This window comes from Podarcis pityusensis, assembly GCF_964106645.2.
Source record: "Podarcis pityusensis genome assembly, chromosome: 13".
Taxonomy (NCBI): Eukaryota; Metazoa; Chordata; class Lepidosauria; order Squamata; family Lacertidae; genus Podarcis; species Podarcis pityusensis.
Genome location: NC_138038.1, coordinates 50742243 through 50765150, shown reverse-complemented (window position 1 = coordinate 50765150; position 22908 = coordinate 50742243). Strand labels below are relative to the sequence as shown.

Genomic DNA, 22908 nt, shown 5'->3' with positions numbered 1-22908 from the left:
TCTGGTCATGGCAGGGAGGCTGTTGCTAGGAAACCAGGAAGCCGTGGCAACAGGCCCTTCTCTAGAAGCAGTTGTTTCCCTGTTGGCCATAATCCAGCCCTGGGGTCTGTGGTGCTGTGCCCCAAGTCCATGCTAATTCCTGTAAAGGTCATATTCACAGCATATGAACTAAAGCACTAGGATACCACTTTAAGCAGACATGGTTCTCCCCCTGCAAAGAATTCTGGGAGATGCTGAGAGCTGTCCGGAGAATGCTTTTCCTCCCACAGAGTCATAGCTGTCAACGTTTTCCTTTTTTTAAGGGAAATTCCCTTATTCCGAATAGGATTCCTCACAAGAAAAGGAAAATGTTGACAGCTCTGCACAGAGTTACCATTCCCAGAGTTCCCCAAGAAGAGGGGCTGATTGCTAAACCATTCTGGGAATGGTTAACAAACTACAACTCCCAGAATTCTTTGGGGGAGGCCACGACTGTTTCAAGTGGTACCACGGTGCTTTAAATACCTGGTGTGAATGTGGCTTAAGTGAACACAGCTGAGAGGCTATGCCTCCCCTCTCCCCACAATCTCTCTGGGGTGGTAGCACTGTCTCACACAAGGATCCTTAAGTCTGCTCTGACACCAGTGTATTTTTGTGCAAAATCTTTAATGATCCTTGTGAGCCTAGCCATGGCACCGTCACTATGTGCTCGCCACTGTAAGTGCCCCCATCTTCTCCAGCTCACTTCTGCCTCCCCCAGCCCCACAGCTCTACTCACCTGGTTCCCATCCTACAGTTTGCTGAGAGAGTTCAGTGTTTAATCCCTAAAGAGGGGTTTGAATCCGCAGCATGTCTGTCTGAGAAGCCCATTGCTCCAATCTCCAGCATTGCTTGTTGGAGGGTGAGGCAGGTTGTCACAGAAATGTACTTAGCACATGCTCAGAGGCACCCTCGTAATTATGAACTCCCATTGATCAGGCCCAGCTGAGATAGAGAGAGTTGAGGGAGCACCCTACCCCAGTTCATACTCCTGTCCTTCTGGGTTTTGCCCTCCCTTTCTGCCCCCACCCCCTTCCACCCACCACCAGCATCATTTATTTTTGACCGCCTGCTTCCTGCTATCCTTAGGGCGAGGACAAGCCAAAATTCACCAGCCAAGTCCCCTTGCTCCTCCTTTTGTTTAACAGCCAAGGCGTAATAGCCGCGGTCCAGGTAAGTCCCGTTTGGCAAAAGGCCCTTTTAAGTTGTGCCTTTTTGCCAGTCTGCTCTGCCTTTCAGTTTGGTTTTTACACCCTCCCCTCACCCCAAAAAGTTTGATGCTCCTTGTCTTTCACTTGACCTTTTTAGCTCTCGTGCATTTTGTTGTGTTAGGGGTTTTTTCCCTCCTCTCAAAAATGAGAGGAGGAAAAAAGTTGGCTATGGCACTTGTTACTTCATTCCCCACCCCACCCCCTACTTGCAGGCCATCCTTCCTCCTCTGGGGAGAAGGTATTGGCAAGGATTGAAATGGGAGGTAGAAAACAGGTTCAGATTGGTGGTTTGCTGTAAAAATATTTGTGTGTGTGTGTGTGATTACAGATGAAGTGCTTAATTTACAAATTAAGCTCAACTATACATGCTTCCTCTGATCAGGTAACCTCTTCAGTCCAACTCCATGTAGCATCTTTCTCTGCTGTGGGCGGGGCCAAGACATCTTGGCACCTGATGTGAACCACAAAATGGTGCCCCCTCCCTCCCGAGGAAGAAGGGGTAGGTGAAGATTCACATCAGTAACAAGGGGCCAGACCCTTCAAGTGTCCCTGTTTTCCAGGGACAGTCCTGGATTTACAGAAGTCGTCCCAGTTTCTGATTTGATCCTAGAAAGACCCGCTTTTCCTTAGGATGTCCCTGTTATCATCAGAGAAATGTTGGAGGGTGGAGAGTTATGCAACCTTCAAGCCGAGGAGATAAGTAATTATACAACCTTTAGAAAGCATCTGAAGGCAGCCCTCTATAGGGAAGTTGTTTTAACGTGTGATGCTTTTTATATATGTTGGAAGCTGTCCAGAGTAGCTGGAGAAACCCAAGCAGATGGGTGGGGTACAAGTAATAAAATTATTCGCATTATTATGAAATAGGATGTCCTTATTTCCACTGGAGAAATGTTGGAGGGTATGAGATCCACATTGGTATCTGCTGCCCCTGTGGATCCTGCCGCCTGAGGGGATCACTTCACCCCCTCATGGGTGGGCCGGCCTTGGCTGTGGAATACAGGCCCAAACCTACAACCTACGACCAGCATAGATGATTCCATTCTTAACAGTGCGGTCACACCCTTTAAAGCAATCTTAGCTAACTAATCAAATAAGTTGTAACCGACTGATTAAATCTGCACACACTTGCAAATGTGTGCAGATTTAATCAGTACGCTACAACTTACTTGATTAGTCTGCTATCCTTCATCTTACATATACTGGTCTCAACAAGCATGCTATTAAAAGAGGAATTCCCTCCAGGTGTAAATTGAAAGTTGTGTGTGGTAGGGAAGATACCTCCTCTGCCATCTGCACTTCTTAAATTTATATTTTTATATTGAAACATTCAACCTATAAAAAGGAAGTGTTGCCTTAATCATAGCTGCCTTTTCACTTGATTAAACAATTTCATCTAAGATTAGTAAATGCAACTTAAATGTTGCCGCCCCAATTCTTACGGATATTTTCAGGGATGGAATATATTGCTTAATTTAAATTACTGGTGACTGCTTCTGAACATAGAAATCATACAGCACCTAAGATATTTTCCCCTAGTGTGCAGAGGACGCTTCTGTGTGTGTGTGTGTGTGTGTGTGTGCAAAAGAGTTGTGAAATTTGTAATCGAAAGGGAGTGTGCAGGTGATAGGAGACAAACTTGCCCCCACCCTGCCTTTCCTCCTAGCCCAGTTCACTGCCAGTAATCTGGGCAGGTAAATTCCATAGGGAGGTTTTGATGTAAAAACCAGACTGCCCCCCCCCACTGCCCAGTCTTTGCTTCATACAAGAACGGCTATGGAAGCAGACACCTTCTGTTCTTTAGCACACAGGAGCCCTAAACAAGCTTTTTGTTTGTTTCCGGCTTTGCAGGATGGCTGGCTACATCCTAATCCCATGAGTGCTTCAAAAGCCTTCTCCTGCCCGCCCCCCCCCCTTTTCTGCAAATTTCCCTGCCTCGTTTTGCAAATTACCTTGTAGCAAAATTGGTTCCTAGAGAAGTGCACAACTGTTAGTGCACCAACTCAGTGTTATTTTGCTGGTTTACCTAGAAGTCCTTTTTGGTGTCCTCAGAATGGTTATTGTGGAGGTTTGCTTAGAAATAAAAGGAAGGAAAGACTACTGAAAATCACAAGAAATGCTACATTTTTTGTATAAAAGAAGTTGGTTATGGGGAATAATTATTAATCCCATTCCTGAATTATTTTGTTGTAAGATTTTTAGATGGTGGAGAAAATAATATTGTTGAACTGAATACTGGAAGACTTTAGAGGGGGATTACCCTTGAGTGTGGCGAATCCAAATGGCTTCCAGCTCCCATTTCTGCCTCTGTGACCTGAGAATCTTGCTTTGGGAAACCAAATATCTTAGCAGGATCACACAATGCATGCTGGCTTGGCAAACTTCTATCCTGAGGAGGGGCAGGGCAAGGTAGTAGCAAGGTATTTTGATTAGTACTAAAACATATGCCATAGCGACCTTAGAAGCTGATAAACAAACTTTCTTTTTAAATCCTCCCTTTTTTTGTTCCCTGGGAGATGGGAAAGGGTGGTGCGATGATTGCCTTGTGCTGAATTCACAGGTTGGGAGGTCAAGTGTCTCACGTGATATAGTTCACAGATTAGACAAGTTGGACTGTGTGCATATTACCTGCTTAAAATGTGGCTAGGCCATATATATATATATATATATATATATCAAGTTCAGAGCAAAGCTGGTTTAAGGTAAAATGTATAAAAATGCAGTATTTCATAAGAAATGGCAGGATATTACCATTATTATTATTATTTAGTTGATTTGCTCATACAAATGACTTAAAGATATTTACAAACACAGTAGAAGGACTTAAACCAATTGCAGTAAACACAATCAATTAAAACATAAAGGAAATCAAGCCAAATGCATTTATGCAAATAAAAGACAGGTCTAGCAGATCCTGACCCGCCAAATTTTGAAGAAAGGTGTGGATTTCCTGTTTGCACGGCTTCCCAAACCAGCAGTGGAATTGCTGTGGATGCAGAGTAAATGGGAGCATGTGCACAGACTTATTCACTGTGGGACTCCCTCCTGGCCTCCACAGAACAGGGAGTAGGATGGCTCCTGTATCTTTGCCTTGTGAAGGGAGTGTAAGACTGCATCCTGTGGGCTCCCAGCACTGATTTGGGAAGTGGTGGACACAAAACGTTAGCCGCGATCCAAATACTGTATTTTTCGCTCTATAAGACACACCAGACCACAAGACGCACCTAGTTTTTGGAGGAGGAAAACAAGGAAGAAAAGAATTCTGAATCTCAGAAGCCATAACAGCAAGAGGGATCGCTGCGCAGTGAAAGCATCAATCCCTCTTGCTGTTCTGGCTTCTGGGATAGCTGTGCAGCCTGCATTCGCTCCATAAGACGCACACACATTTTCCCTTACTTTTTAGGAGGGAAAAAGTGAGCCTTATAGAGCAAAAAATACGGTATATTCCATCATTTCTTATGAAATACTGTGTTTTGATAGATTTCCCTGCAAACTAGCTTCAGTCTGAATTGAGGAAAAGAATGATGTAGCTGCATTTTAATGTATACACAGTCAAAGAGAGAAGAGGGAGTGGAGCCACGTGCAAATGCAGCCCTGCCTCCACTCATGCCTCTGCCTTCCTCTCCACTGTGCCATTAAGGGGGAGACTGCAGTGATCGGGGCCGTACTCCTCCCCCCCTGTGTGTCCTGCTCCATGCATCTGGGGTGTGGTTCCTGTGAGGCAGGAAGGGAGCATAAGTGGTTGGCCAGCAGTGGCAAGGGTTGGCGTGCCTAGCTCTTGCCAAAAGGGAGTGTGCAGGGAAATCCTGCCCACCTGCTATTTCCGCAGGTGAGCAGGGAAGGAAGACTGTCGAAGCCATGTAGTTCAGGTAAGACACAGTGGCAAAGGGGTGAGGGGATGGGAGGAGACAGCTTTAGCAGTTGCACATGGTACCGGCCACCCACAAGCTGGTGCCATCCATTTGTTTTGGATTACAAGCCCAGACCAGTTTAGAGAAGTCTGATGCAGAAGGACAAGTCTTGCTGAAGAATAACCAGGCATGGCTTGTGCCAGAGGTTAAGTCTTTCCTCAACAACCTTTTTTTGAATTGAGTTGTAGTCCAAAACATCTGAAGGGCACCAGGTTGGCAAAGCCTGCATTGCAGCAAGCGTCTTCCACTTCCCAAACCCTCCCAGGCTCACCTGTGCAGGGTGCCCTGTCCTGGTCTTCTCGAGGGTTGTAGGAGAAGTTTTAGCAACATGCTTCAGATCACACGTGTTCTTGGGATGCAAGTCCTCCCCACTTTTTGCACAAAGTGCCCCTTTCCTTATAGCCCCCTGCCCCAGAGTTCCCTCCTGTGGGCACTAAGCATGCACAACATGAGCCAGAAAGATGAAGCCCCATGCTACACACCCTGCCATCTGAATTTTGGTCTCCCTGTGTGGGGATTATATCCTGGCAGTGTTGTGCTGACATTGGGTGTTGGAGTTACACCATACGCTCTGCCGTGGCAATGTAGTCCTTGTGGTCAATGACACAGGGCTAGTTTTTATTCCCCTCCACCCCTGGTTGCAGTAAAAGGGGAGGAAATTATTTGCATCAGGTCCTGGGTGGAACACAGCAAAATTCCACCATTGGCCAGGCTACAGCCACAGGGAATTGAAGGCATACTGGATACAGTCTACGTTTTCTTATCCCCATGGTGCCCACACCCCACCTATCACTCCATCCCATTTTGGCCATTCCACCGCCAGCATATTGGTGTATCTGTCACAACACTGGCCTATCTGGCATTCCGCTACTGGATCTGGCATTCCGCCAAAATAAACCCTAAAGCCCCTCCATCAGCATCACCCCAGTACAGGATTGCACCTTAAAAGGCCTGGAGAAATAAAGGGATAGGTGCCAGGTGAACCAGGGAGGGCATTCCATACCACCCAAAATGTCCTGTCTACCATACTCACCTACTGTACCTCACCTGATGTGGGGCACTTTGAGAAAGGTGCCCGAAGATGATCTTGTGGGAGGGAGGTTGTACCCTGGTAGTCTCAGTCTGTGAAGAATCTGAGAGCATAAGATAACTGCTTTGCTGTTACTTTGCAAGACCGCTTTGCCCTGCTGTTTTCTTTTTCTCAGGGGTTAAGAGGTCCCTGTTAGCTTGGCTGGGCCACTTTGCCTTTCCTGGTCTCTCTGGGGTTGTGTTCTGTTCATTCCTTGCTTCACTCTCCACTCCTCTTGCTTAAATGCATATATATTTACCTCTTGCCCCTTCCTTCTGTGAGCCTTTCAGGCTGTGGGGAGGGTTTTTGTCTTCCTTCTTTCAGATGCATTATCTTAAGAGGGCGAACATTCATGCCCTCCCTTGTCTTCCTTCCCAGGGTGACTGGGTGTGGCTGAAGAAATTCCCAGGCGAAAAGCACACTGAAATCAAACCTGCCACCAAAACAGCATTCTTAAAGGTTAGTGCTCTTGCGCTACCCTCTGTGGCCATTGGGGGTCCCTGCTGCTTCAGTGGGTGAGTGCAGTTCCCAACCTGACCACTAGGACTATGCATAGCGCCCTCTACTGGACGGTCATCCAACAGCCCCTATCCTCCGGGGGCTCCCTCCTCTCATCCCTCCATTCTTGTTACTTTCCCCCACCTTCAGCTCCGGGACCTGCGACACGAAAATGTCAACCTTTTCCTGGGCTTCTTCCACGACTGTGGGATCTTTGCCGTGGTCTCAGAGCACTGCACACGTGGCAGCCTTGAGGATCTAATCCAAAACGAGGACATGAAGCTGGACTGGATGTTCAAGTCGTCCTTGCTGCTAGACCTTATTAAGGTGCTTGAGGGAGAGGGATCTAGCGATCTGGTTTTTGGGATCTGGGTGGGTAGGTAATGCCAGGCTGGGAACTTGGCATGAAGGGGATTTACCCATCCTAGGAAGAGGAGCAGGACATCTCTGATGGGAACAGGAAAGGACACTGAAGTGTAAGTGGGTTCCCACAAGGCAAGACACAGTGATAACAGCAAGAACCACATAATTGGGAAACAGGGGCAAAGCAACTGCTTATATACATTCCTGAAAACCTGGGCCACTCCCCCTCCCAACGTGATTGGCTGTCTAAACTTCCACGCTGCGAATCACGACTCAGAGTTCAAGGGCCAATGGCAGAGGCCCAAATCCTGAAATGTTCTGTGTTTGGACATCAATGTATCCAATCAGAACACAGGAGCTCAGAATCCTTAGTCCAGGGTCAAGCTCAGGCAAACACAGACCACTGAATACATAACAGAAACCACAGCACTGGCGGAGGAAGAGGAGTGGGGGGGGGGGGAGGGCACCGCCCCCGGCAGCGCGATCCCAGCAGGGTGCCAACTCGGCTGCCCTCCCCCACTGGGCGCCCTGCCCCTGCAGGCGGCGCGCCTCGCCCCCAGGATGCACGCCAGCCCCACCCCCGCCTGCTTTCTGCCTCTCTGGTGCCGGAACATGAAGCTCCGCTACTGAACCCCGGAGTCCTGCTGGATCAGACCACAGTTCCTTTTTGGCCAGCATCTTCCTTCTTGCTGTGGCAAGTCAGGTGCCTCTGGGAAAGTCCACAAGCAAGGTTGCAGGCAGCGACATTCCCATCCAGTAACTGAACCTGTGACCTTATACAAGCCAAACAGATACTCTACTGCTGACCTGTGTCTCTTCCCCAATCCATCTGGATTTTGCAGTATCTAGGGGTCTTGCTTGCCTAACAGAGAAGTCAGAGGTATTCTATAGAACAAGGTGGTATAAACACAAGGGAAACTTGTTGGCAGAATCATATTGGAGAATCCACCACAGGTGGGTGGGTAGGCAGTGTATTAATAATATTTTTGTAGGTTTTCCAGCTTACGCAGTCCATCAGGCTGAACACTGTTGCCCAAACCTCCTGGTCTATTTGTCAAAAACATCTGGATTGGCTTAGACCAGTCTTCACAACCAGGTGCACTCCAGTTGTTTTACAGCTCCCATCAGCCCCAGAAAGCCTAGCAGCTTATCTACATTTCCCTTTTTCCTATCACTTTCCCCCGGGGAAACATACCATTTATCACTGAATTGGAACAAATGGCAATAGGGTTTTCCGTGGGGATAGCACAGGTTTTCTGGGGGATAGCAGGAAAAAGGCAAATCTGCTCAGACCTGTGCCTAGAAAGCATGGGGCAAGCGGGAAATTGCTTGGATAATAATAATAATAATAATAATAATAATAATAATAATAATAATAAATTATTTATACCCCACCCATCTGGCTGGGTTTCCCCAGCCACTCTGGGCGGCTTTCAACAGAATATTAAAATACAATAGTCTATTAAACATTAAAAACTTCCCTAAACAGGGCTACCTTCAGATGTCTTCTAAAAGTCTGGTAGTTGTTGTTCTCTTTGACATCTGGTGGGAGGGCGTTCCACAGGGCGGGTGCCACCACCGAGAAGGCCCTCTGCCTGGTTCCCTGTAACTTGGCTTCTTGCAGCGAAGGAACTGCCAGAAGGCCCTCGGTGCTGGACCTCAGTGTCCAGGCAGAACGATGGGGGTGGAGACGCTCCTTCAGGTATACTGGACCCATGTTTTTTAGGCATGGCAAGCAGAAATGTGGATGAGCTGTAGGGATTTCAGTCCAAAACATCTGGAGGGCAGCAGGTTGGCAAAGGCTGGCTTCAAAGATGTCCTGGCAGTAGGAGGGAGGAAGGAGAGAAATGGGTGCTGCTGTTCTTGGGAGGAGATCCAAGCAATAGAGCAGAGCTGTGAGCAGACTCTTCACCCCTTTCTTCCCTCTGCTCTCCAGGGGATGAAATACCTCCACCATCATGACTTCCCACATGGGCGGCTGAAGTCTCGGAACTGCGTGGTGGATGGCCGCTTTGTCCTCAAGGTCACCGACCATGGCTACAACGAGCTGTTAGAGGCCCAGAAGATCCCACGAGAGACACCAAGCCCAGAGGGTTAGCAGGGAAAGTTGGGACCTGGGAAGGGGAAATCTGGGGTATGTTGCAGAGAGCTTTGCTAAGCAGTGAAGGTGTTGTTGCTGCTCCCTGCTATGAAATGCTTTTTAAAAGCAGTGACATATATTGCTCTACTGGCTGGGACAGTTTTTCCACGGAATCGTTCAATATAGATTAGAGATCAGCGGCAAACAGCCCTCTGGGATTTTGCCAGCCCGTCAACCAGAAATATAGATAGCAGCAAAGATTGCACCCACCTCTGCATTTTCTAAGTTATGAAAGGAGGCTGAATCTCAGGTGTCTGCAGAGAAACAGTGCCCAAACATTTCAAGTTGCACTCTTTATTCACAGCAATTTTAACAGGGACTTTAGAAGCAGGTTTTTAGCAAGGGGCTGCAGAACTCAGATACACACATCCACTGTGTTTCAAGCAGCCAGTGGCTGAATAAGAGAGGAATGAGGAAGTCTTCTTTGCTGGCCTTGGAGGAGACTGCAGGTTTTGCTCCCCTTGTTAGATTTGGAGAGGGAACCCATAATAAAGGGGGCAGACCAATGGAGCTATAGAGAATGCCTGCAGATGCAGGGAATGAGAGGCGGAGGAGGGGATGCCTCAAAGTACTTAATTTTTGTTTCCCATGCCCCCTTCTAGACCGGTTATGGACGGCGCCTGAGCTACTACGAGACCCATCCCAGGAGCGGAAAGGCTCTTTCCGGGGAGATGTCTTCAGTATCTCCATAATTATGCAGGAAGTCATATGCCGTGCTGCCCCCTATTGCATGCTGGACATGACCCCTGAAGGTATATAAAGGGCAGGGATTGGTGGTGACAGGCCAGCTCCCATCCTCAACCTTTCCTTGTCTGTATGACTATTTTTGAGCCTGGGGCCTTCTACATGCCAAGCAGAGGCTCTGCTCCTGAACAACGAGCCCATCCCATGTAACATGCCATTGTTGTTGTTTAGTCGTTTAGTCCTGTCCGACTCTTCATGACCCCATGGACCAGAGCACACCAGGCACTCCTGTCTTCCACTGCCTCCCGTAGTTTGGTCAAACTCATGCTGGTAGCTTCAAGAACACTGTCCAACCATCTCGTCCTCCGTCGTCCCCTTCTCCTTGGGACCTCCATCTTTCCCAACATCAGGGTCTTTTCCAGGGAGTCGTCTCTTCTCATGAGGAAGCCAAAGTCTTGGAGCCTCAGCTTCAGGATCTGTCCTTCCAGTGAGCACTCAGGGCTGATTTCCTTAAGAATGGAGAGGTTTGATCTTCTTGCAGTCTGTGGGATTCTCAAGAGTCTCCTCCAGCACCAGAATTCAAAAGCATCCATTCTTCGGCGATCAGCCTTCTTTATGGTCCAGCTCTCACTTCCATACATCACTACTGGGAAAATCATAGCTTTAACTATGGCATTTAACATGGCATTACCACATTGCTTTTCCATGGCAAACTTTGTCTGGTGTGAATTGGAGGGTCACTCTGGAGTTGGTCATGCTGGAATGACAAATATGGAAAAGTTAGAACCATAGAGCTAAACTCCCTGCAATGCAGGAATCGCAACTAAAGCATCCATGACAGATGCCATCCAACCTCTGCTTAAAAACCTCCAAGGAAGAAGAGTCCATTCCACTGTTGAACCGCTCTTACTGTCAGAAAGTTCTTCCTAATGTTTAGTCGGAATCTCCTTTCTTGTAACTTGAAGCCATTGGTTTGAGTCCTACCCTCCAGGGCAGGAGAAAGCAAACTTGCTCCATATTCCATGGGGCAGCTCTTAAGATATTTGAGGATGGCTATCACATTGGTTTGGTTTGGAGAGTTGAGCAGGGTTGCTGTGGCGGGTAGGTGAGTTAACGCGCTGGCCCCGAGTCAAGTGGAGCAGAAACATGGCGGGAGTTAAGGAAGGGTGCAGGGTGGCTGGTCTTGATTACATGCAGAGGACAGGCCCTGTTGTAGGGTTTGGTTGCTGAAACACAGAGTGCTGTGTGAAGCAGGTAGTTTATGCAGTGATTGCAGAGTGGAGAGGAGTTGGCCTGCCCAGGACAGAAGCGAATTGTTTTCCTTGTCCGACAGAGATCATCAAGAAAGTAGAAAAGCCGCCCCCACTCTGCCGGCCCTCTGTTTCGGTAGACCAAGCCCCGATGGAGTGCATTCAGCTGATGAAGCAGTGCTGGAGCGAGCAGCCTGAGAAAAGGCCAAACATCAACCAGATTTTTGACCAGGTGAGTGGGCCTCCCGAGTAGCTATTTGCCAGGATCCCAGAGGGTAGGGAGATTGCTTCCTAATGCCCCTTCCGTCCCTCTCCTGCAGTTCAAGAGCATCAACAAAGGTCGGAAGACAAACATCATCGACTCCATGCTACGGATGTTGGAGCAGTACTCCAGCAACTTGGAGGACTTGATCCGGGAGCGAACGGAAGAGCTGGAGGTTGAGAAGCAAAAGACAGACAAGTTGTTAACGCAGATGTTGCCCCCGTGAGTCTGTGGAAATTATGTGCGGAGCTTAAGTGGGGCAACCAGAGCGTGTCCTGATGGCCTGACATTCCTAGAAATGAGGGAATTGCCTGTTCACCTGTGCATGTAAGAGGTCTCCAAGTGGGTTGTGTTGCCTGCCTTGCAGGTCAGGTACAGGAAATGCCCGAAACTTCTACAGAAGACATTTCTGCTCTCTTCCTGTTCAGGCTCAGTCCGTTTCCTGTCTCAGCTCAGTGCAACAACCTGTTTGGAGTCTCTCTCCTTCAATCTGTTCTCTTACACCCTAGCTATTATTTCATCTCCTCCTTTATTTCAAGAGGGGCGGGGCGTTTTTTTGTCCTCATTTATTTTCTCCAACCGCTCTTTCTCTGTTTTTCTTTTAACGCGTAAAACAAAAAACGCTCAGCTTTTCTCAAAGTTTCCCATCTTTTTTTATTGCTCCCCTTTTCTGAGCTCCCTTCTGAGCCATGAAGCAAGGATTTTTCTCGCTGCCCCTTCCTTGCTTTGCTGGGATTAATATGTTCTGTCAGCAGTTAGAATTGCTAAGCTTGGGTTAGAATTTGGAGAGAAATTGGGGGAAGCTGTTTTTTAAAAATATTGTTAATTGCAATTACAGGCACCCTTAAGTGCTTTCTGATTCTCCAAAGGAGAGACTGGCTGACATTTCTGCTTGTCACCCCTTCAGTTCAGTAGCGGAGGCCCTGAAGACTGGCGCTCCAGTGGAACCAGAGTATTTTGAAGAGGTGACCTTGTACTTCAGTGACATTGTGGGCTTCACCACCATCTCAGCCATGAGTGAGCCCATTGAGGTGGTTGACCTTCTGAATGACCTTTACACCCTCTTCGATGCCATCATCGGCTCCCATGATGTCTATAAGGTACAGACCTGTTGGCTCTGTCAGCCACCTTTACTGTGGGCAGAGAAAGGCTGGGGCTTGGAGGATCCAAGGGATGTGAAAGAAAAGAAGATAGGACGACACGGGTGCTTAGTGTTGCCAAGCGAAACTCATATTGGCTGGGAAGTGGCTGGGCCTTGAGTTAGTTGGAGGGGAGGATGATTCTAGGGCTCCTAGTGATAATCAGGAGGGGGGTGTTCTTCAGGGTCCATTTCCTAGGTCTCCCTGGCCCTCTGGCAACTGGGGGAGCCTCTTTCATCATGGACTCAACCCCTACTAGGGTTCTGTCCTGGGCATGGGACAGGATCTTAGCCTGAGTGGAGAATGTGCTAGATATAGATATGTCCAGAGATAAACAGGTCACATATTGCTAGTAAAAATTTAGGATCCAGGAGGTGAAGTCAGGTCAATCAAAGGTCAGTCAACTCAGATGATAGATGCAGGTCTGATAAAACAGAGGTCAACATCCTTAAAGGCTAAGTAGCAAGGTGGTTAGCACCCTGGAGAGCTCCAGGTAACACACATTCTGGCTGTCAGACAAGGCAGGCTTGTGGACATTCATTCCAGGGAATCCCGACTGAGCCTTAACTAGGACTGCAACTTCCTCTGGCCAGCTAGGTGGGTGGAGCCTCTCCTCTTAAAGGAGCCCAGACTGCTTCTGAAGCTGCTGCCTCCAGCAGTGCGGTGGAGCTCTGGGTTCTGCTGCGGCCTCTGAGCTGGAACCCAGTGTGGGAAGGCAACGTGACCTCTTCAGGCTGGAGAGGTGCTGGCATCAGGAACTCCACTGATGAGGAGAGAATGGCAAAGCCTGGTTCTCAGAGCAGGCCCTGTTCCTGGCTCGAGGTGTCCCCTGAATCCATGGCCTCTTCCCTTAAGAACGGACTCCATCTCCACCTGGCTTCTCCCAACAGGTGGAGACCATTGGCGACGCCTACATGGTTGCTTCCGGGCTGCCCAAGCGCAACGGCAACCGGCACGCAGGTGAGATCGCCAACATGTCGCTGGATATCCTCAGCGCTGTCGGCACCTTCAAGATGCGTCACATGCCAGACGTGCCAGTACGGATCCGCATCGGCCTGCACTCAGGTAGGCTGTCACGAAGGCAGGGCTGCTGCAATGGCCTCCAGCCACAGGGACCCACCTGTACTTCGTGGCCCTATCCACCTTTACTTGGCTCTTCTGAAGAGAGCTCAACTGGGCAGGAGGGGAGAGGTGATGGGGAGAGCAGTTAAGGTTGAAGAAACCTCTGAGCTCAAGGCTGATCTGTTTCCCACGGCAGGGCCTTGCGTGGCTGGTGTGGTGGGGCTGACGATGCCACGGTACTGTCTTTTCGGAGACACAGTCAACACCGCCTCACGGATGGAGTCCACAGGACTGCGTGAGTAGCACATGGCCTAGACTGGGGGGCTGCAGGGGGAGGGGGTTTCTGCTGGGGGTGGAGTCTGCCCAATTTGGATGCCACTAATAATAATATTGTAGGGACGTGGGTGGCTCTGTGGGTTAAACCACAGAGCCTAGGACTTGCTGATCAGAAGGTCAGCGGTTTGAATCCCCGCCACGGGGTTGCTCGGTCCCTGCTCCTGCCAACCTAGCAGTTCGAAAGCACGTCAAAGTGCAAGTAGATAAATAGGTACCGCTCCGGTGGGAAGGTAAAGAGCGTTTCTGTGCGCTGCTCTGGTTCGCCAGAAGCGGCTTAGTCATGCTGGCCACATGACCCGGAAGCTGTACGCCGGCTCCCTTGGCCAGTAAAGCGAGATGAGCATTGCAACCCCAGAGTCAGCCACGACTGGACCTAATGGTCAGGAGTCCCTTTACCCCTTTACCTAATAATAATATTATATTTCTTACACCCTTCCCATCTGACTGGGTTGTCCCAGCCACTCTGGGTGGCTTCCAACAAACATAGGAATAAAAGGCAATAATTTAAAAAGCCATCAAACTTTATGGCGATAGATTAGGGAACAAATGGAAATTCGAGGAAGGGCCATAGCTCAGTGGCAGGGCCTCTGCTGTGTATGAAGCTTCAATCCATGGTGGCATTAATGGCTCTCCAGGGATTCAGGCCGGCGCCTTTCTCAGCCTCACAAGGAGATGCTGGGGATTAAACCTGGGACCTTTTGCACACTAAGCAGGCGTGCCCCTTCCCCTGGTTTTGGGATCCCAGCCATTGGTCTGGGGGGGGGAGGGTTTTCTCCCTTTCTCATAACAATAGAACTCATGGATAGCCAATGAAGTGTTTAGGATGGATAAAAGAAAGTCCTCCTTCACACAGCGTGAAGTTAAACCATGAAACTTGCTCCCACAGGTGGCAGTGATGGCCACCAACACAGATGACTTTAAAAGTGGGATAGACAAATTCATGGAGGAGGCGAGGGCTATGGAGGCAGCAGTGCTTCTGGAAACGAGTTGCTGGAAGCCACAGGAGGGAGCAGGACTCACGTGCTCAAATCCTGCTTGTGGATTTCCCATGGGCATCTGGTTGGCCACTGTGAGAAGAGGATGCTGGAGGAGATGGGCCTGATCCAGAAGACCCTTCTTATGCTGTTATGTCTCCCAGAGGCACCCCCATCTCACCCCCCCACCTGTTGCCTCCGCAGCTTATCGAATCCACGTCAACATCCGCACCGTTCAGATCCTACATGACCTCAAGGAAGGCTACAAGCTGGACCTTCGAGGCAAGACGGAGCTCAAGGTACCTGGGGCAAGGGAGGGGCGTCTTCCGACTGCAAGGACCCTCCAATTCTCCCTCCTATCTCCGGTCAAAGCTCCACCCAGAGGATGCAGAACAGACCCAAATCCCTAGGATGGGGGAGGGGGGAGCCCTCTGGCAAGCAAAAGAGACGCCCCCTTCATTTGCATGTGTGTCCATGGTTTCTCCGGCAGGGAAGCAAACAGAGCAGCCCCAGTGTGGGCAGCACACCTGTGTGTGCTTTGGAACTGCTAGATCAGCAGTTCCCAAACTGTTTGGGGCCACTGCCTCCCCCACCCCGTTGCATAAACCCATCCCCAGTGCCGCCTACCCTACCCTATAAGAAGAGGAAGAGGAAGAGTTTGGATTTGATATCCCGCCTTTCACTCCCCTTCAGGAGTCTCAAAGCGGCTAACATTCTCCTTTCCCTTCCTCCCCCACAACAAACACTCTGTGAGGTGAGTGGGGCTGAGAGACTTCAGAGAAGTGTGACTGGCCCAAGGTCACCCAGCAGCTGCATGTGGAGGAGCGGGGAAGCGAACCCGGTTCCCCAGATTACGAGACTACCGCTCTTAACCAAAAAGCATTGTTCAGAGTAGCCGTTTGCACAACCCACTAAGGAAGATAAGAGCACAATGGAATTGTGCAACAGTCCAGCAACTGTAACCATTTATTGCACATTTATTCAAAATTGATTTGCAACTAAGTAGTGTATTTAATTTGGCAAAATGGATTAACTTGTTCCAGTGACAACCAGCTTTTCAAGAGGATAGTCCTTTACACCTGCAGTGCCTCCTCTGTTTTATGAAATTAGTTAGCCCATCTAGCACTTAATAGAATTTATAGAATTTAGCACTGAATAAAATGTATGTGCTTTGGTAACCCCTGCATTTACCCTCTGTAATGGAACCTGTGTATCGATGCTCTAATGACTTTTGTGCTATCTGGACTTCTCAGCCCTGACCCACCCTGTATATCTGAGTGCTCCTTGCATAGTGTAGCAACAGAATGTTTACGTGACAGGCTGTTCTTGCCTTCAGTCTTCCCAGGTGGGAAGGTATGTTAAGGACTTTTTGAATGTCTGCTTATCAAAAAGACAGACAGTAAGTGTGTGAAATGAACAGTCTAAGGCATCAAGAGACCGGGGCACCCAAGGTAATGGGTGAAAGAGGATAACGAAGAGAAGCAAGACAGCTTTAGCTCCCTGACCTTTCACGTATGCATTATATGAGCTAAAACTAGTATGTTTCTGAAAACCCCATGCAAGCTGTGTTAAAATGTGCCTCGGACAGTTCTCCTAACTGGTGGTCCTCTGAACTCCTGGTTTGGAAAGGCTGTCGCTTATCTCTTAATAAACTGGGACGCTAAGCTTGTGTATCTCTCCTGGCTGCATTTCTCTTTAAGGTGTTATTCCCTCACCTGGCCATGAACCATTAAGAGGTGGTTTAGAAGTAAGTTCTTAGCCCACTGCTGCCCCCTTGCCTCTTAGCCCCGCCCCCAGGTAATCCCACTGCCCCCTCGCCCAAGGGGAGGTAGCACCTGCCTTGGGAACTGCTGTGTTGGCAAAGCGCTTCTGGTTTCACCTGTTGCAAGGTTTTTTGGGGGGCTGCTGCTCTTGGTGCTCAGGGGGTTCATTTGAAACATGTCCTCGCACCCGCATCAGCCTCTTTCTTTTTCTCCGCAGGGAAAAGGCACTGAAGAGACATTTTGGCTCACAGGTCGCGCGGGCTTTAACAAACCTATCCCCACACCCCCTGACCTACAGCCAGGGTGAGTTCAGAGGACAAGGAACAGAACATCCAGCTTTGGAAGAGAATAGGGTGGGCTCTGGGCTCTTGGGGGACACGGCCCCCTTCTCCACACGAACCCCCTGTTTCTCCTCTCTGCTTCCAGGGCCAGCAACCACGGGATAAGCATGCACGAGATCCCAGAAGACCGAAGGAAGAAGCTAGAGAAAGCACGCGGAGGGAATGCGTAGCCAGAGAGCAGCCATGTTAACATGAGCCCACTTGTGATGGAGGTGAGGCTGCGACAGATGGCGGAGTGAAACATGTGCCCTTGACTTGCATGCCCAGCCTCTGCCTCCAAGAGACTTTGAGCTCCTCTCCCATCCTTGCAAAATGTGATCTTCCCTGACTCCTCCTGTGACTTCAGGGGTGTGGAGAAAGGATTCTTGTGTCTTCTCTCTTCCCTTCTAATGCCCCATCTCCAGCAAGTAGCTTTGAGCCTGGAGAAGAGGAGGTTAAGGGGTGATATGATAGCCATGTTCAAATATATAAAAGGATGTCACATAGAGGAGGGAGAAAGGTTGTTTTCTGCTGCTCCAGAGAAGCGGACACGGAGCAATGGATCCAAACTACAAGATTCCACCTAAACATTAGGAAGAACTTCCTGACAGTAAGAGCTGTTCGACAGTGGAATTTGCTGCCAAGGAGTGTGGTGGAGTCTCCTTCTTTGGAGGTCTTTAAGCAGAGGCTTGACAACCATATGTCAGGAGTGCTCTGATGGTGTTTCCTGCTTGGCAGGGGGTTGGACTCGATGGCCCTTGTGGTCTCTTCCAACTCTATGATTCTATGATTCTATGAGCCACCTGCATTTTCTCTTTTCTCTGCCTGGTTTCTGGATTTGAAGATGTTAGGGACTGGGGGAGATATTCAGGTCGGTTTGAATTTCAGGGTTAAGCTACCTAGTTTGCCATGCCCTGAACAAGACCCTTCGGCGTTTATACGTCTCCACATTCTGCATCGTGGATCTTCAACCAAAGAATGTGTAAAGAAATGCATGTATGGGGGGGGGGGGTAAAGAATTGCACATATCAGCGAGTATCATTGCTTGCAAAAACGTGTGTATTGGGCAGAATTGCGTACAAAAACATGTACAAGAAATGCGAGGACTTTAAAAAAAGAAGATGCAAACTGGTGTGGAAATGTGGTGGGAAAAGAACGGGAAAATGAGAAGCTGAGGAAAGCCAGATTTCTCCAGCCTAGGGCTTGCCTAGAAGGTCGGCAGGTCGAATCCCCGCACATGGGGTGAGCTCCTGTTGTTCGGTCCCAGCTCCTGCCCACCTAGCAGTTCAAAAGCACGCCAAGTGCAAGTAGATAAATAGGTACCACTCCGGCAGGAAGGTAAACAGCGTTTCCTGGCACTGCTCTGGTTCGCCAGAAGCGGCTTAGTCATGCTGGCCACATGATCCGGAAGCTGTCTGCGGACAAACGCTGGCTCCCTCGGCTTATAGAGCGAGATGAGCACCACAACCCCAGAGTCATCCACGACTGGACCTAACAGTCAGGGGTACCTTTACCTTCCATTACAACAAGAGCTGTTGGGCTGTGGAACTGACTCCCTCGAAAGGTGGTGGGCTGTCTTTTGTTGGAGGTTTTTAAACAGAGGTTGGACAGCCTTCTACCAGGGATTCTTTAGCTGATTCCTGCATTGCTGGGGCTTGGGCTAGATGGCCCTGGGATCGCAGTCCTATGATCCCGTGATTCCATATGCTGCAGCACAGGATAGTGTAACGTAGGACTTCCTACTTATTTCTCTCTCTGGCCATAGAGATATGGCTTAGAGCACCCCATAGTGGAGTGGATTGCTCCGGGGCATTTCACACTTTTGATCAGCTGGATAGTTTGGTTGGTTTAGAGCATGTTGCTGACAATGCCCAGGTTGTGGGTTCGATCCCCGTAAAGGACAGCTTTATATTCCTGCACCGCAAGGGATTAGACTAGATGGTCCTCTATGCTTCTATGGTCTTACCTAACTTTGTTTCTCCTGTTTATGCAGCTCAAACAGCAACAGAGACCTGTGGCCTGCACCTGCCGCCGCTTTCTAACCAACTCTGATGAGGCCTTTCACGCAGCCTGCGAGGCAGGTAGTCAGGAGCGACCTTTGGAAGGGGGATGAATCCGCAGTTGGTGCTCGAGGGACTCGCAGCCTCCTTCGCCCGCGGCCATCTTGGACTCACCCTTTCTTCACTCTTCTCTCTTCCTCTGCCACTCTTGCTGGCTCTGGTGCACAACGGACCTTTGGCCAACCTAGGATTCACTCTCCAACCAAAAAGGAAAACGAAAAGTGGCCAGCGTGCGGCGGGACTTCCGCCCAAATCCGAGAACGGCTGTGGATTCTTCTCTCTCGTCTCCATTGCCACAGACTATAATGGAAGGATGGAGGAAGGCCTGTTTTTGGAGCGGCTTTCTTCGGAGTGGATTAGGGTCGATGGGGGGGACTCTGTCATGGTTTCTTGTGGCCAATGCAGAATGATTCCATAGAGGACAGTCCTGGTGATCTGGTTAAATGGAGCCATGTTTGGGGCTAGAGGGAGCAGGCTTTGTTCCTGCCCCACCCTAAGCACTTGTGTCTGTAGATGCGGCAGTGACCCAGCAGGTAGCAGAGTGGCCTTGGCGCGGCGTAGATTCACTGCCCCTTCTCTTTTTGGAGAACAGGGGCAGGTTCCATGTGGAGATTAAACAGGGAGGGAGGAGGTTGAGGAGCCTTATCAGACAGGATGTGCCTGGAGATTCATCATGGCCCCATGTTTAAGCAAGCGAACCATCCTTTGGGAATTCAGCTCATATAGCTAACCACTAGATGACAGCATTTCCTGATGGGAATACTTGCAGGACTTTCAGAAATTGGCTTTTCTTCTTAAGAGGGTGGCCGCGTATTACAAACCCTTGAGCCCCAATGTTTCTTTAGAACCAGTAAAACAGAACAGCAAACAGATACTTTGGGACTGGGTTGTTTAGAGTGGAGAAGTGAGGAAGGTGTGGAGTATCTCGACTGCAGCCCCGAATCTCCCGGGTGAGAATATGGATCTCTCTGGGATGTCATTTAGTATTCAACATTAAGCCTTCCGCGGGACATTCTGCAGCCTGGCCAAACAGTCAAGGAGATGAGGAAGGAACTGGGGCAAGTTTGAGGATGGGATGGGGCTGCAAACATTTGCTCTGATATACAAACCTATTGCGAATAGTATTCTGCACCCCGGAAGAGTTTTCTTAATGGGATGTCCCTTGAAACAGCCTGTGTGTTACGAGTTACGTTTCAGAAAAGCGTTGGAAATTGGCTTTCAGAAGGGTTTTTGGCTATAAATTTACTCACCGCAGCAATTTTTCCTCAGGTATCCCAGGTGATACTTCGAAAACCTGGCTCATTTTCAACTTCGGATTCAAATAATTGGTTTCAAAGGGGTTGTTGGAATTGATCCTCCGGGGTCATCTGTGGTTGACTGTCTTTGTCTGAATTTCAAAAGTTTGCTCAATACGCAGAGCAAAACTATCTGCAGGCAAAACTGTTAGAAGACATGTCGTCCTGTGGTGAGATGGCACATGCAATTGAGCAGTATGTATATAAGATTATATTTCTTCAAAGGGATTTTTGTTATTTGTCACCAGGCAAAAAAATATTTTCCTTAAAAGGGGCAGGCAGTGGCAATCGATCACCATTTCCCCACTGGGCATGGATTGGCTGGCCTCAGAATTTGTCTATCATTTTCATAGACTGTGTACAAATTGTACTTTTTTTCTTCATTCTTATTATCAGCATTGGGATATTTTATTTAATTATATATGTATACAGTGTTTTTTTGCAATGTTATTTTGCAGCTCTGAGTGGGGAGGATACAGGGAAGCAGTAGCATCTGTGGGGGTGGGGGAGGCTAAGAATGTATGTGTACAATATATGCATCCTTGCGACATGGCAGAGGCGATCCTTATACTCTGTATCCTATGGGGATGCCCAGTAGGTGCTTTGCAGCTGGTCCATAAATGACTGTATGTGCGAACTCTGCAATTAAAGGGCCAGACTAGTGATCCTGAGGGGTGTGTTGGATTATTTAACCTGCCCAAGCGGGGCTTACACTGCAGTTGGGGTTCTGCGCTTAAACCAAGTTAGCACTGGCTCACCCCCAGTCCTCCCAAGGAGTCAGGATGTGTTCCTGAGCTGGCCCAACTGCACACAGGCAGACACTAAATCAGGGGTCAGCAAACTTTTTCAGCAGGGGGCTGGTCCACTGTCCCTCAGACCTTGTGGGGGGCCGGACTGTATTTGGGGGGGGGGGAAATGAACGAATTCCTATGCCCCACAAATAACCCAGAGATGCGTTTTAAATAAAAGCACACATTCTACTCATGTAAAAACACCAGGCAGGCCCCACAAATAACCCAGAGATGCATTTTAAATAAAAGGGCACATTCTACTCATGTAAAAACACGTTGATTCCCCGACCGTCCGTGGGCCGGATTTAGAAGGCGATTGGGCCGGATCCGGCCCCCGGGCCTTAGTTTGCCTACCAATGCGCTAAATGGTTCCTTTGGGGAATGAATATTATTAGCTGCACTATTTTGCCTACTTGGAAAACTTCACCAGCTGAGTTTCTGCCTGTTTCTGGGTAGCTGTGGGCCAGGCCGGAATCCACCCAGCTCTGTTACAGATGAGGAGAGGCAGATTGGCAGTGGATCTTCACGATGACAGGCACGAGCAATATTTCTCAAGCACAGCTGGTTAATTCTAACAATGAAGAAACAAAGCCACAACCGCACCTTCCGGTGTCGTGCAACGATGACTCCAGTTTTCGGTAGCTGAACAACAACATCTTTCCTCAAAAGTTGTTTTCGGTGTCGTTCTGCATCCACTTTGCTTCTTTTCTCCAGTGCTGGATTTATGCACAGTGGTACCTCAGGTTACATACGCTTCAGGTTACAGACTCCGCTAACCCAGAAATAGTACCTCGGGTTAAGAACTTTGCTTCAGGATGAGAACGGAAATCGTGCTTCGGCGGCAGCAGGAGGCCCATTAGCTAAAGTGGTGCTTCAGATTAAGAACAATTTCAAGTTAAGAACGGACCTCCGGTTACATAGATAAGAAAAAGAAAAATAGAGAAAAGAAAAAAAACAAAATACAGAAAAAATAAAAGACCTTTTTTTGAAACCTTAATAAATATCATTTAAAAAAACAAAACAAAACGGACCTCCGGAACGAATTAAGTACCGTATTTTTCGCTCTATAAGACGCACCAGACCACAAGAAGCACCTAGTTTTTGGAGGAGGAAAACAAGAAAAAAAATATTCTGAATCTCAGGAACCAGAACAGGGATCGCTGTGCAGTGAAAGCAGCAACCCCTCTTGCTGTTCTGGCTTCTGGGATAGCTGCGCAGCCTGCATTCGCTCCATAAGACGCACACACATTTCCCCTTACTTTTTAGGAGGGAAAACGTGAGTCTTATAGAGCAAAAAATACAGTACTTAACCCGAGGTACCACTGTATAGGCTAAGTAGGCTGAAGCCTAGGGCCTCTAGATCTAGGGGGCCTACCCAGCCCGCCTGCCCCCCCTCCAGCGGGCAGTCTCCCCTCTCCCAAAATTGCAAACCCAAGATTTCATGCGAGGGCAGGGCAACCTAGGCCCAGCAACTATGAGACTCAGGGCCAACCAGTGGGGCCCAATTTGAAACTCTAGGGCCCAACATGCACATTTTTTGTGGGGCCCTAGTTCACAGCCACAATCTGCAGAATCTTAGAGATATCAATCTGTGTGCTAGGTCATTTTCACAAGGTCAGCAAAGCCCTTAATAAATCAGACCTGTTATTGAGTTCTTGTGCAAGTTTGTACAGTTCACGTCTGCATTTTTTTAAAGAGAAGATTTTGAAGAGCTTGAGAAACAAGAAAAGCCAAATGTTAACTACAAAACGAGGAAATGACA

At 48.8% G+C, this 22908-nt stretch overlaps 1 protein-coding gene across 8 annotated transcripts in view; it reads left to right on the top strand.

Annotated features, from left to right (window-relative positions):
- The window catches only part of GUCY2D (guanylate cyclase 2D, retinal), a 70312-nt gene extending 49292 nt beyond the window's left edge, over positions 1-21020 (top strand). For 7 of the 8 annotated variants that reach the window (XM_080979645.1, XM_080979644.1, XM_080979648.1 and 4 more), the window contains 14 exons: positions 1108-1191; positions 6588-6668; positions 6858-7034; positions 9007-9163; positions 9813-9962; positions 11228-11376; positions 11465-11628; positions 12314-12506; positions 13436-13610; positions 13804-13902; positions 15122-15216; positions 16898-16983; positions 17107-17233; positions 18994-21020. In XM_080979645.1, the coding sequence (XP_080835771.1) occupies positions 1108-1191; positions 6588-6668; positions 6858-7034; positions 9007-9163; positions 9813-9962; positions 11228-11376; positions 11465-11628; positions 12314-12506; positions 13436-13610; positions 13804-13902; positions 15122-15216; positions 16898-16983; positions 17107-17191 (1695 nt within the window). In that variant the 3' untranslated portion in view covers positions 17192-17233; positions 18994-21020. The remainder of the gene's footprint in view (positions 1-1107; positions 1192-6587; positions 6669-6857; positions 7035-9006; positions 9164-9812; positions 9963-11227; positions 11377-11464; positions 11629-12313; positions 12507-13435; positions 13611-13803; positions 13903-15121; positions 15217-16897; positions 16984-17106; positions 17234-18993) is intronic. The other variant, XM_080979651.1, reaches the window with a different exon arrangement.
- The last annotated feature ends 1888 nt before the right edge of the window (positions 21021-22908 follow it).